At 34.3% G+C, this 13351-nt stretch overlaps 2 protein-coding genes across 2 annotated transcripts; one reads left to right on the top strand and one right to left on the bottom strand.

Annotated features, from left to right (window-relative positions):
- On the top strand, positions 651–4992 carry LOC109329994 (probable pre-mRNA-splicing factor ATP-dependent RNA helicase DEAH2). The gene is made up of 7 exons (XM_019563934.1): positions 651–971; positions 1584–1786; positions 1921–3005; positions 3406–3531; positions 3619–3857; positions 4165–4283; positions 4610–4992. The coding sequence occupies exons 1-7, from the start codon at positions 705–707 to the stop codon at positions 4734–4736; spliced, it is 2166 nt and encodes a 721-aa protein (XP_019419479.1). The 5' UTR covers positions 651–704; the 3' UTR covers positions 4737–4992.
- LOC109329106 (SWR1-complex protein 4-like) lies at positions 5968–11716 on the bottom strand. Its single transcript, XM_019562774.1, has 16 exons — positions 11427–11716; positions 10524–10610; positions 10378–10443; positions 10153–10212; positions 9962–10018; positions 9187–9316; positions 8968–9035; positions 8715–8807; positions 8562–8609; positions 8107–8235; positions 7759–7869; positions 7140–7235; positions 6869–6940; positions 6719–6755; positions 6585–6619; positions 5968–6169 (listed from the first exon to the last, which is right to left on the bottom strand). The coding sequence occupies exons 1-16, from the start codon at positions 11535–11537 to the stop codon at positions 6104–6106; spliced, it is 1266 nt and encodes a 421-aa protein (XP_019418319.1). The 5' UTR covers positions 11538–11716; the 3' UTR covers positions 5968–6103.

Below are 13351 nucleotides of genomic sequence, written 5' to 3' on the forward strand. Positions count from 1 at the left end.
GTTGTATTTTTAGAAACTACCCAATATGCAACTTCAATTTCTTTTCAATTCCACTTTAAAATATATTCTTCTCAATGCTTGACTTCTTAAATTTTCAATTTTACTATATGTTCCAACAATAAATCAATATATTTTCTTCAGTGATTACTTTCCACTACCACATTGGTTAGTTGTAAGAAAGAAAATAAAAAAATATTGGAGATTATAAGATTAGGATGATTGTGAAATTTGAAATTACCAAGTTCAACAAAGAAGATTAGTGAGAATGATACACGTTAGAAATGTATGAAGAAAGAGAGAGAAATGAAAGGAAACTTATTTGTTATCCCAAACCATATCTTAGACAAATAATATTGAAGCAAAAATAAAAAAATGTAATGAATATTGATTTTTTTAAATGATATAATATATTTTTATTGGTACGAGACATAGTTTGTGACAACATATCCTTATCTAAAGAGAGGAGTACAATGTTTTTAAAAAATTCTAGACTAAAAAAATAATAATGTGGAGCTCAAAATATATAGCAAGAGAATATTATGTCCCTTAGGATAATTCTATTGGGCCGAAGGAAACCATTGACCCAAAAACAAGGCCCATATATAACCTTGTTGGTTTCCGTTCATTGAAAACAAAAGAAAGGGTTTTAGAAACCAATGCAGCTTTTTTCCAATTTCCCCAAATAGTACAAATTAGGGTTTTTGATGGGTACTGAGAGGAAGAGAAAAGTGAGCTTGTTCGATGTGGTAGACGACGGTGCCGGTAAGATGTTGAAATCAAATGGTGGCGCAAATAACAATAGTCTCATAAATCCATGGAATTTAAGGCCTTACTCTCAAAGATACTTTGACATTTTGGAGAAGAGAAAAACTCTCCCTGTTTGGATCCAGAAAGATGAGTTTTTTAAGGCTTTGAAGGAGAATCAGACTTTGATTTTGGTTGGTGAAACTGGTAGTGGTAAAACCACACAGGTTTGTTTCTTTTTTCTTTTTAATTTCAGCTGTAATTGATTATTATGGGCACTTTATTTTTTGTTTGTTATTCATATTTTTTATGTTCAAACTATATTCTTTAGGTTATTTATGTTTTTCTGTTTTTGTTATGCTTTATGTTTGCCCAAATAACCGTGGGTTTGATCTAGTGGTCTACGGCTCCTCCACTATATCCCCGGAAAGACCAAAAGGTCAAGGGTTTGATTCGCGCCGAAAGAGATTAGTTCCTTATCCTTCGGGTGATGGGATACCTTTGATAGGCTGTCTATGGATATGATTTACTATAAAAGGGTTGATTATTTTTGTATATTTGTGGATTAAATTATTTATTATGAGATGGGTTTTATAGGATGTCCTCTAATTTAATATATGTTAAGTAAATTGTTTATTGTTGAAGTTCTCATTAGTGGTGTGCTGTGCCAATAGCAATTCATCATAATGTTCATAGCATGGTGTTTTAGGGTTTAGTTGTTTTGATATTTTTCATTTGTTTAAATATAAACATAAACTTCCAGGATGGTAAAAGCAATTCATACTGGTTTTCTGTTTGAATGGCTCTAATTTATAGTTTTATAATTTTTTGGATGGCAGATCCCTCAGTTTGTTTTGGATGCCGTTGAGTTAGAAACTCCTGATAAACGCAGAAAGATGATGGTTGCATGCACTCAGCCCCGGAGAGTGGCTGCAATGTCTGTTTCCCGGCGTGTGGCTGAAGAGATGGATGTAACTATTGGGGAAGAGGTTGGTTACAGCATCAGATTTGAAGACGTCAGTAGTGCAAAGACAGTTTTGAAGTATGCTTATGATATTAAGTTTGATATTTTCTATTATTTCAGAGCATCGCATGCCTTATCTTTACACTTATTTTCATGCTGCTCTTTTTTCTCTCTCTTGCATCGAGTCTCATGTGGAAGAATTTGTTTCACAGGTATCTCACAGATGGTATGCTCTTAAGAGAAGCAATGGCAGATCCACTTTTGGAACGTTACAAAGTAGTTATTCTCGATGAGGCACATGAAAGGACATTGGCTACAGATGTGCTATTTGGTCTTCTGAAGGAAGTTCTTAAAAATAGACCTGACATGAAGTTGGTTGTTATGAGTGCAACTCTTGAGGCTGAAAAGTTTCAGGGCTATTTTTATGGTGCCCCTCTTATGAAAGTTCCTGGGAGGCTCCATCCAGTGGAGATTTTCTATACTCAGGAACCTGAGAGAGATTACTTGGAGGCTGCTATTAGGACAGTGGTGCAAATACACTTGTGTGAGCCTCCTGGCGATATACTTGTTTTTTTGACTGGAGAAGAAGAGATAGAAGATGCATGCCGCAAAATAAATAAAGAGGTTGGAAATCTTGGTGACCAGGTGGGCCCTGTGAAGGCGGTACCCCTATATTCCACTCTTCCTCCGGCTATGCAGCAGAAGATTTTTGAACCTGCTCCACCTCCGCTCAAGGAAGGAGGGATTCCTGGAAGGAAGATTGTGGTATCAACAAACATTGCAGAAACTTCTTTAACAATTGATGGTATTGTCTATGTTATTGACCCTGGGTTTGCTAAGCAGAAGGTTTATAACCCAAGAATCCGTGTTGAGTCTCTGTTAGTTTCTCCAATATCAAAAGCCAGTGCACATCAGAGGTCAGGGCGTGCAGGTAGAACTCAACCAGGGAAATGTTTTAGACTTTATACTGAGAGAAGTTTCAATAACGATCTTCAGCCACAGACTTATCCTGAAATTTTGAGATCAAATCTGGCCAACACAGTTCTTACCCTGAAGAAGCTCGGTATAGATGATTTAGTGCATTTTGATTTCATGGATCCTCCTGCTCCTGAGACCTTAATGCGTGCGTTGGAAGTGTTGAATTACTTGGGCGCACTGGATGATGAGGGTAACTTAACAAAGCTCGGTGAGATAATGAGTGAGTTTCCCTTAGACCCGCAGATGTCGAAAATGCTCGTTGTCAGCCCCGAATTCAACTGTTCAAATGAGATTCTGTCAATTTCTGCCATGCTCTCAGGTATTGTTCTTTTATTTTGTTGCTGTTGTGTCTGTTCATTGTCCTGTCGTATGTTGAGGGAGTTCAGTTCTACCGGGCTCCATTTTAAATGGAGCCTGCAGTTGGGCATGTGCATTGAGATAATCTTTGTGCACATGATGGGGGATGTTTGACTGCTTACATGTGTGCTTAGTTGCACACGAGTGCAGTCGGTCAAGTGTCATGTTAGGTTGTCATCAGCAACTGTCTTCTCTGGGTTCCATGCCCCCGGTTGGCATGCACCAAAGGATTCTAAGTAAGTGCTGATGCAGATAGTTGCAGTTTCTCAGTATTCTCTCATGAAGCAAATGGTGTGGTCTCGCCTCTATGCATCTGCTGACCTACCGCTGCCTCCTCTGTGATAAATAATTTCTTTCTTTAGTACCCAATTGCTTTGTCCGGCCTAGGGAGGCACAAAAAGCTGCGGACGAAGCGAAAGCTAGGTTTGGACACATCGATGGAGATCATCTTACACTCTTGAACGTCTACCATGCATACAAGCAAAACAGTAAGTGCTTATTTATTTTTCATTTTTATTAAATTCTCAAAATTTTGCTATTAATGTTTTATTAATTCTATATGAATTGCTTTTCAGATGAAGATCCCTCTTGGTGCTATGAAAACTTCATTAATCAAAGGGGACTGAAATCAGCTGATAATGTTAGACAACAACTAGTGCGTATCATGGGCCGGTTTAACCTGAAGTTATGCAGCACTGACTTCAATAGTCGTGACTACTATATCAACATAAGGAAGGCTATGCTTGCTGGATATTTTATGCAGGTTGCTCATCTGGAGCGTACAGGACACTACTTGACTGTGAAAGATAACCAGGTTTGTTAAGATGAGCTGCTACTTGTTTTTTATCTTCCTTATTTAATTTTTATTTCACTAAAATGATACCTTGGTGCAATGGTAAGGTTGTACCTTAGTGATCACGAGGTCATAGGTTCAAATCCTCGAAACAACCTTTCTGCTTGCAGAGGAAGACTGCATACATCTACTCTCCCTACATCCTACTAAGTGGGAGCCTTGTGCATTGGGCCGCCTTTATGTTTATTTTTACTAAAATGGTGGTTGGAGTGTAGGCTTGGTATTGCATTATGCGATGTCTAATGATTTTGTTTTGTTTTGTTTGTAGACGGTGCATTTGCATCCATCAAATTGCTTGGATCACAAGCCTGAATGGGTAATCTACAATGAATTTGTTCTCACCAGTCGAAATTTTATCCGTACTGTGACAGACATAAAAGGGGAATGGTAAGCTTTTTTTTCTCCCTGACTGGATCATTAATTATTGACATTTGTCTTGTCAAGCTGATAAAGTCATAAATGCTTTTCATATGTAATGTTAAGGGGAAGCCTGATTAAAATGATAAGAAGCTTATGTTCCAATAAAAATGGCCGATGAGTGATAAACTTGTGAATATGGTGAAAGCACAAAGAGGAGTGCAATGTGTGATTCCAAATTCCACCATTTAACTTTTGGCGCGACAAAATGCATTACATTATGCTTTGTATCATGGTTTTTAATTGATTGCATATATCTCCTAAATGCATGATCATGCATTTTTTATTTGACACAGGTTGGTTGATATAGCATCACATTACTATGATCTGCAAAATTTTCCAAATTGCGAGGCCAAGCGTGTTCTCGACAAACTATACAAGAAGCGAGAGAGGGTAAAGGATGAAGGAAAGAGTCGCAAATGAAGTCTTGACCAAGCATTCTAATTGTTTTCTCGACTCCTGAAATTTGAGATCATGTCATGATTTTGTGGCCTCTAGTTGCCTAACCTTTTATTACTTCAGAAGGAAATGGTTCTTACCAGTAATTTATTTTAAAACTAGTAAAGTTTCCTTGTACCATTTTCTAGAGTATAAGTAAAAACTGGTTTCACGATTGTAATGTTTCACAATCCTCTTTGTTTTGTTGTACTTCACCATCCAATTTGTTTGTGGATGTTAATGTTAGTTTTGTCAAATATAAGATTTTGGCAAAGACCCAATTATAAGATCTTGACAAAATGTTCTTTTGATGTTTCAACTTATTTTTTTAGATTGGTCCTTTGATTTCTTTTTCTTCATTAGGTTCATCAATTTTTAATTATGCCGATATTGTTCCTTCTGTGATAGGATATTTTGATGTCATAATTAAACGTTGTGTCCTTTAATATGCTTTAGTGGCTTCATCTTAAGTATGAATAAGAGCCAATACTCATTCACGGACAAATGAATCAGCTTTTCCATATTCCCATCTCTCCATCCCTTTAATATCAGTTCTTTCTGAGAGTAAAGTTCTAGGGATTTTGAAAAAAGAACAGACATAAAAATAACTGTTTTGGGACTCGATCTCTAATGAAGTTGAATCAAACTCGACTCATTTTCACCTTTAATTATATATTATTCACAATAGTCATCATGCTAATCAACAATGCATTGTCTAGTGGTGTCAAGTCTCACTGAATCCCAAGGTTGAAAGTTTAATTCTTGGGAGAGACATTTATGAGGAAGAACTACCACGAACTCCAACAGAGATTAATTACTTACTCAAAAAGGCGAGGAAATACTCTTAGTAGTACCCAAAAAAAATTCCTAGTGAGATTTGAACTCAACCATGTGGGGGGTATGAGCGAAATTTTTAATAACTACAACCTTAAGATTGAGTACAAAATTAGAAGATCAAATTTATTGTTAGCCTATATATTTTTCCAACATGGGAATAATAATTATTAATAAATAAAATCATACATTGCTTATGGCCTTTGCAATAGAAGACCTAAACCATAAAAATATTGTCAATGTCCCTAAACCAATTTTTTTATATAGATTGAATTCAAAAGACTCCTACTATATATGGCTTAAACACATAAAAGCCTTTTAAAATCTAAAAACCTTTCTAACAAGGTAAACAAGTTTTTAACATGTGGCAGAACTTTCCAAGAAAATTTTTGAAACATAAATATAGATAGATTAGAGAAGCAAACAAATGGTACAGACGGATATTAATTTACAAAATATTGAAGCTTAGTATGTCTTGTCTTTGTCACTAAGCTAAATTTAAGCTCTCACCACTGAAACTAAAGATCCGTCGCCTTCATTTTTCTAGGTCTTTTATGAGCAGATGGTGAAGGAGCTCCATGTCCCTGTGCAATAAACTCTCTAAGATCAATAATACTCCATTACAAAATCAAGGTCGAGGGTTCGATTCTTGGGAGTGACACTTGTTGAGAGGGACAGTCACGAACTTCAAAAGAGACTAGTTCCTTACCCAAGAAGGTGAGGGGATGCTCTTGGTAGTACCAAAAAATCGGTCCATAATAAATGAAACAAACAATAAAAGAAAGGATGACCCAATGCACGAAGTTCCCACCTATTGGGGTCTGAGGAGGATAAATATATGCAGCCTTACTTCGAAGGCGAAAAAATTATTTTCAGGATTTGAACTCATAACCTCTAGGCCACAAGACAACCAGCCTTATCGTTGCGCAGTGAGGTCACTCTCTAAATGAATCGAACAATCAAGGATAACATAATTATCAGAAAGACTATGTCATGTACCTTTCGTTTGTGGTCCTTTTTGGCAACCCTTTCCCCTGAAACCAGTTATATGCATAGCTTTAATAATAAATAGATGAAATTCCTATCACTTACACAAAATTAGGTAGCAGGTTCAAATAAAATCAATCTTTTACCTCCAAAGCTCATAAATTCTGGAATAAATGTCCGATCCTGATCCCCATCATGATTCACAAGCTCTCATTAGTTTACAAATCACAAACTCTTGGCATAAGAGTACAATTTTACAATCACAAGCCTAAAACAATGAAAACCAGATTTCTTACCTTTGGTGTGCCCGGTGATTCACAAAATGACCCATCACGAAAAGATGAACCTTCAGCCTCTTTATATTGCACCTGAAACAAATATCACAACGAGGAATTAAATCAAATTTAGCCAATTTTGACGTTGCTACACCTAAAAGAACTCAAACATTAAAATGGCATATTACAAGTACAACCCTTTGAACGTCCTACTAAATTACTCATAATCTGCTCACAATACAAAATTAATAAATACATTCGACATGGGAGATTTATTTCTCTGAACTCGTACCTGCTTCTGAAGATTCAGTAAAGTTAGTATTTCTTTTCTTAGTTCAAGATGCTCTGTGCAAACAGCTTTTGTTGGAACCCTTGGTTTCAAATTGACCTGCAATCAGAGTCAATCAGGAAACGCATCAGGATTCAAGAAGAGGGTCAGTATTTTACTAGTGTGATTGATATTCACTCATGAATCTAAAGATATATGCTCAGACTCAACTCATTTTACAATAATTTCAGCTCAGATCTATTAATATGTTTTCTATTTTGTTCGAGAATTCTAGCTTCAACAAGCTACTTTTCAGCTTAAATGAATTCAAACATATCTCTTGTTATACACATTTATATTTTCGTCTTTTATTTGTATATAAATTGTTGCATAAAAATATATTTGAACTGCAAGCCATGCTAGGTAATCTGAGTGTTGCGACAATCCAAGCGAGCTATGCAAGCTAAGCCTAAAATACCGATTTGATAGTAAAGGCATTTAAAATCATTACACTGCCTGAAATGAAGAATGTAAGGGTTTTTATATATTGTTACAATACAAATCAGTGTACCACTTGACTGAACTAGGAAAAAAAAAGTGAATCATCTACACTTCATTAAAAGTTCAAGGAGTCTAGACAAACCCCAAGGTCGTGCAATGTTTGCTCAACTCGTTTTATAGTCCGAAGTCCAGCAGACGAGCTCGCAGCTTGCACCATTTGATCGAGTGCATATGTTCTCAAATATACACGAAGCTGAAATATTTCACACAATCAGATTATGTTCTGAAGTATTCGCATTAATAGGCTGTTGAAATTGGGTCTCATAAAAAAAATAGTTTTTTAAAAACTGAGATCAATGCAAGATCAAATTTTCAAATACTTGAAATCAGAATCCTTGTTGTCCTTCCTACCATGGGGAGATGAGGTTTAGGAGAGGTGTGGAGAACAGAAAACGCAGAGAACATAGAACTGGAAATCTGTATAACTTACAGTTCGAAGAGAAGCTAGAATCGCTGCATTATCAGTCAATGTGGAAGGTGCAGTTTCACCAGGGACAGTTCTCTCTAAAACTTCTGCACCAGGATTTGAGGCAACGGCTAACTGAGACTCTTCGGCAGCCTAAAACATACATAAAATCAAACACATGTCATCACAAATCACAGACACAACTCATATGAATACATTTTATATTGCATAGTTTTGTTGCCCCAATTTTATAATTACAGACTGGGAACATGTTATTTAATGATACCCAGTGCAAATGAAAAAGTACATACCATACAAATTTTGTATGACAAATAAACACAGTAATAAGAAACAATCCCAGATTTATTAAGTTCATTAGGAATATAGAACCACGATTAATCAAAAAACCAAAATCAAATAATCTGAAATTTAATCTTGCAATTCATGATGCCACAGAAAAGCATTCTTTGAAAAATCACCTTAGCAGGCATGCGTAACTCGGCTATTCTTTTTGCTTCAACAAGAACCTGCATAAAGTAGCAGAACTGGATAGGTAAGTTTACTTCATTTCCTATAACAGTACACCAATATGGAAATATATAAAATAGTAAAAAAAAAATCCAAGTCAAAACCTCTTCATCTCTTCGCTCTTGTTGCCTTGTTTGAGAGAGCACCATGGACAGTGCTCGTTTTCGCTCTATCTCTTGTGAAACATTATATGGTTCCTACATTGGGGAGGAAGCTCAAGTTACTATGACCACATGGCAATGTCCTAAGGATGATACAAGTTTGTTTTTACTACAAATATTTTTACTCCAAAAAAGAAAATAAAGTAACTTCAAAGCAAAATACAAAGCTATTTTTCATTCAAAAGATTCAGTGCACCTTAACAACAGGATGTGCTGCAACGTCCCCAGGAGATGGAGCTCTAGCAATTAATAAAGCACGGCATACTACATGATAGGAGGGAATGTCATCAAAAATCAAGTTTCAAAATCTCAATTTTGCTTATTAAGTCTCCAAATAATCAAACTTAAAGTATGAATAAAATAAAAAGAATTACCGAGCGTAACATATAATACTTTTCTGAACAAATAGACATACCACTATAATACCTATCCTTTAATTCCTCTACAGTCCGAGATGACGGGAACCTATCAGCTATTACAACAAATCGGAGATCAAACCTCTCACACAAATCAAATAGTTGATCTGTCTCCTCCTTGGTCCACATCTACATAGATAAAGCATAATGGAAGAGGGCGAAGCATTAGTTAACCTTTAATGAAAGAGATGGGTGTATAGACAGTTGACAGTAAACGTAAATGGAATATTTGACCATTATATGCCTCACAAAATATAATCCTCGGTAAAAGTAAATGTGAATCAAACTCAATTCACCAAACTCTAATTATAGTCATGATTCTGATCATGCTTACAGAATCATGATACCCCCACAAATACGTATACTAATCCAACTTTACACTATCCTCTTGAGTTTCAAGGATCTATCAATATTTTAAACTAAATCTGTCTCAAACCAACCAATGAAGAAAACACCCCTAGGATGGCAAGGCAACATGAAAGCTTACAGTGAATAGCCTACTCACGGATAGACCAGTGTCCTCTTCAAAGAAATGATGTATAAGCTTCACCATAGGTAATTTCTGACTATCAATTTAATAAATTTAAAATTGCATACTAAAATAGACCTTTCGATGTGTATTCTTGCAAAAGAAGCCAGTGAGGACACCACAACCTAAACTTAATACAGTGGCTAAAATTCAGTTCTTGGGTAGCATGAAAATTGTGTCATTGCAGTTCAAGCAAACACATATATTAAGTTCCATAAAAGCGTACAATTAGAGACGATACATACAGGATCTGTCAAATACTTCTCATACTCCTCCTCTGTGTATTTGATAATCTCAACAGACTGCACCACAGCATGTAAACTAGCATTCAATCAAGTGGATAGAAGATGTTGAATAAATCCAAATTTGAAAATAAAACAAAAAAATGAAAGGAATATGGAGCACGCATGAAAGTAAAGAGTTCACCACCATTTACCTTGTTATACTTAGCAAAGGAATAGTCTCCCGTTGGGGGAACACCATTGATTATCCGAACCTGAAATAGAGACAATAACTTGCATGGTCATAGATAACAAGGGAAATACACTGACCTACCTTGAGGTTTATGTTGACATTATACTTACTCCTTGAGGTTTATATTGTCATTAGTCATTACACTTACAAACCATATAACATATACTTCAATTGAGGAATAACTAACCCAATGGTAAAGTTGAAGATTATCTTTACGAGCGGAACTAGTGAAAGGAAGCCATTGCCAAGTGATCTGAATGAGAAGTAAAAAACTCACACTTAGTTCATTGATTCACCAAGATGATGATTATTGAAAAAGGAACAGCAACAAACCTTTTCATTAGAAGGAGGCTTTTTTTTCAAATGAGAGGCATCAATTGAAGGCATAAGAGATGGCAATCCACCAGTAAGTGCATATACCTACAAATACAATTCAATTCAACTCACTAACCCCAAGTAAATAACATATGAAATAATTTCATACTCTAAATGTGGTACCAGTAGAGGGTGAGTTTGGCACAATGGCAAGTTTGTTACTTAGTGATGATGACGTCACAAGTTCAAATCCGTAAAACAGTCTCTACGCTTATGGGGTAAGGCTGTGTACATCTACCCTCATATTTCTTTCACTAAGTGTTTTTTTCTCTCCCAAATGCAGTACCCATATTAGTATGTGGTTGCCAATATTAACGTCACTTGTAAAACACTATTTGTAGTTCATTCCTCTGTTTGGTACCAAAAAAATTCAAATTATCTGAACTGAATATCCAACAAATTTATTTTCTTGACCAATCAGCTCGAAGTCGACATGGAAAGGTGATGTTACCTATCCATTTTATTCAGGTTTCCACTTCGATACTTTTCCACATTATTATTATTACAGCAGCTCCTATTGTATAAAAGAGGTACAATCGCAACTCATGCGATTTGAGCATGTATGGAGAAGGCACTTACAATCCGTAATCATAAAAGTAGATCAAACAAAGGTTAGTCCGAGGCAGAACTAAAATCATATTCGAGATGATTATAAAAAATTCAAAAACGAGTTTTGTCAATGAACATAATTTATAATTCACTACATAGCATTGCTACATTGTAGATGCTAAGGCTCCGTTGTTGTTGTATTATTAACGCAAAGCTTAATGAACAAGCATAGTCATTATGATATGAAAATGAATATTATTATACAGTAATGGAGAGAGATTAAAAATAAAAATATGAATATTGAATGAATACCTCACGTGAAATGCCATCTGGTTTTCTCTGAGATTCTTTATGAGGACGAGATTTCTTCTCCAATGATGGGAATGAATTTTTGGACAATCCTAAAATATCTTTAGCATCCATTTACTATTCACAATTCTACGATTCACGAATTAGGGTTTTCAAATTCTCTTCATTCAAAATCAATTTTTGTTTTCCATTGCAAAGAAATATGAATCGTTTTTTTCTTCAGATTTCCCTCACTTTCGCAACTGTAAACTACTGCTCCACGACGTCGTATCAGCTGAGCTTTGAAACGACGTAGTACACACATGAATATCTTTCTCTACCAAAAAACATTTTTTTGAAATCTATAATGTGATAAAATAAATATGATATTTAATGTTTATAGTTTTCTTTCATAGAAATCGAAAATGATATATCCTCCTAATGATTAGATTACAAGTGACATGTGTCAGTTTCTTTTTGTGGGTAGAAAGATTAATAAAATGATATAACAATGTTTTTTAAAAATTATCATCTTTATTTTATTTAAGATTCTATATTCTAAAACTTATTAAAATTTATTATATGGATGTTAATATTTGAATCATGTTATGATTTGAATTAAAATATAGAGTAAATACTCATTTTAGTTGCTCGTAATTTTTCGACCTTATTAGTTTAGTCCTTAAAAAAAGACATAAAATAGTCATCAAAAATTTTAAATGATGGTCAAATTAGTATTTTTGTTGTTAAACTAGTATCTACCAAATGTTATAAAACATGCTAAAAATGACTAATTTGACAAATGTTTAAAAATTTTGGGAACTATTTTAAATATTTTCTTTTTTTAATGACTAAACTGGCAAGATCAAAAAATATGAGAGACTAAAATAAATATTTATTCTAAAATATATAAAATGTGAAGATTTTGATTCCTAGAAGCATCACTCGTCAGAATGAACAACCATATATTTAGAAAGAGATTAGTCTCTTACCTCATAAATGTCATAAAGGATTATTGTGGTATTTGTTCAAATGGGTAGTCTCACATTCTAATATATATTATGACTTTTTTTTCATAAGAATTGATTGATAGTAACAAATCCATGAACTCTTGTATTGCAACCATTCAAAAGCAACGAGTAAGACTTAACTAGTGAGCTTTCGTACATACATAGGATTGAAAATGAATGGTGTTATATTTGTACGAAGTAATTATCATCCTCATGTCGCATATATGTTAATAAGTTAAAAGAATATACATGTGTCCAAAATACTGTAACTTTCTGTTGAAAATTATACACGAATTATGCATGGAGAAGTCATCATGTACTTGAATTTTTAATATTAACTTACTCATTATAAGTATTTTAAACAAAACGTAGTTATTAATATAACAACATATGGAGATATTTTGAACTACAAAATTTTTAGAGCAGTATAATCCCTAATCATAAAAAAAATTAGTTGTTTACTTAAAAGGATAAAAAAATATCCTTAGTAGTACAAAAAAAATATAGTTTTTTAGTTTAATAGAAAAATCACCGACTGAAACCCATAAATATAACTAAATTTAATTAAAATTTGATTTTTGATGTATTAGGAAATTGTTATTGATTGTCCTTATGTATATATATAATTTCACATCAGTTTTTCTTTGCATTAATTAATACGAGCCAATATTATTGACTTTCGTGATATTCATTAAATCAACCAGTTTATCTAAATGGGTGGCTAATGCATATTCTTTTTCAGAAAGTAACAACGATGTCGTTTTTATTAAAATAATAAATAAAAGAATCTCAGTCATATCTCTAACTCGTGTAGATCAAGCTCCAAATTTATGATATGTTTGTAGAGTGAGTTGCAAATTGTTATTGTTTGTTTATGTTTTGAACTTTAGTTTTTAGTGGTGATAAGGGTTCCAGTTAGACTCCTCTCTAATGGAGAGG

Source organism: Lupinus angustifolius, chromosome LG16 (genome assembly GCF_001865875.1).
Source record: "Lupinus angustifolius cultivar Tanjil chromosome LG16, LupAngTanjil_v1.0, whole genome shotgun sequence".
In the NCBI taxonomy this organism is placed as follows: Eukaryota; Viridiplantae; Streptophyta; class Magnoliopsida; order Fabales; family Fabaceae; genus Lupinus; species Lupinus angustifolius.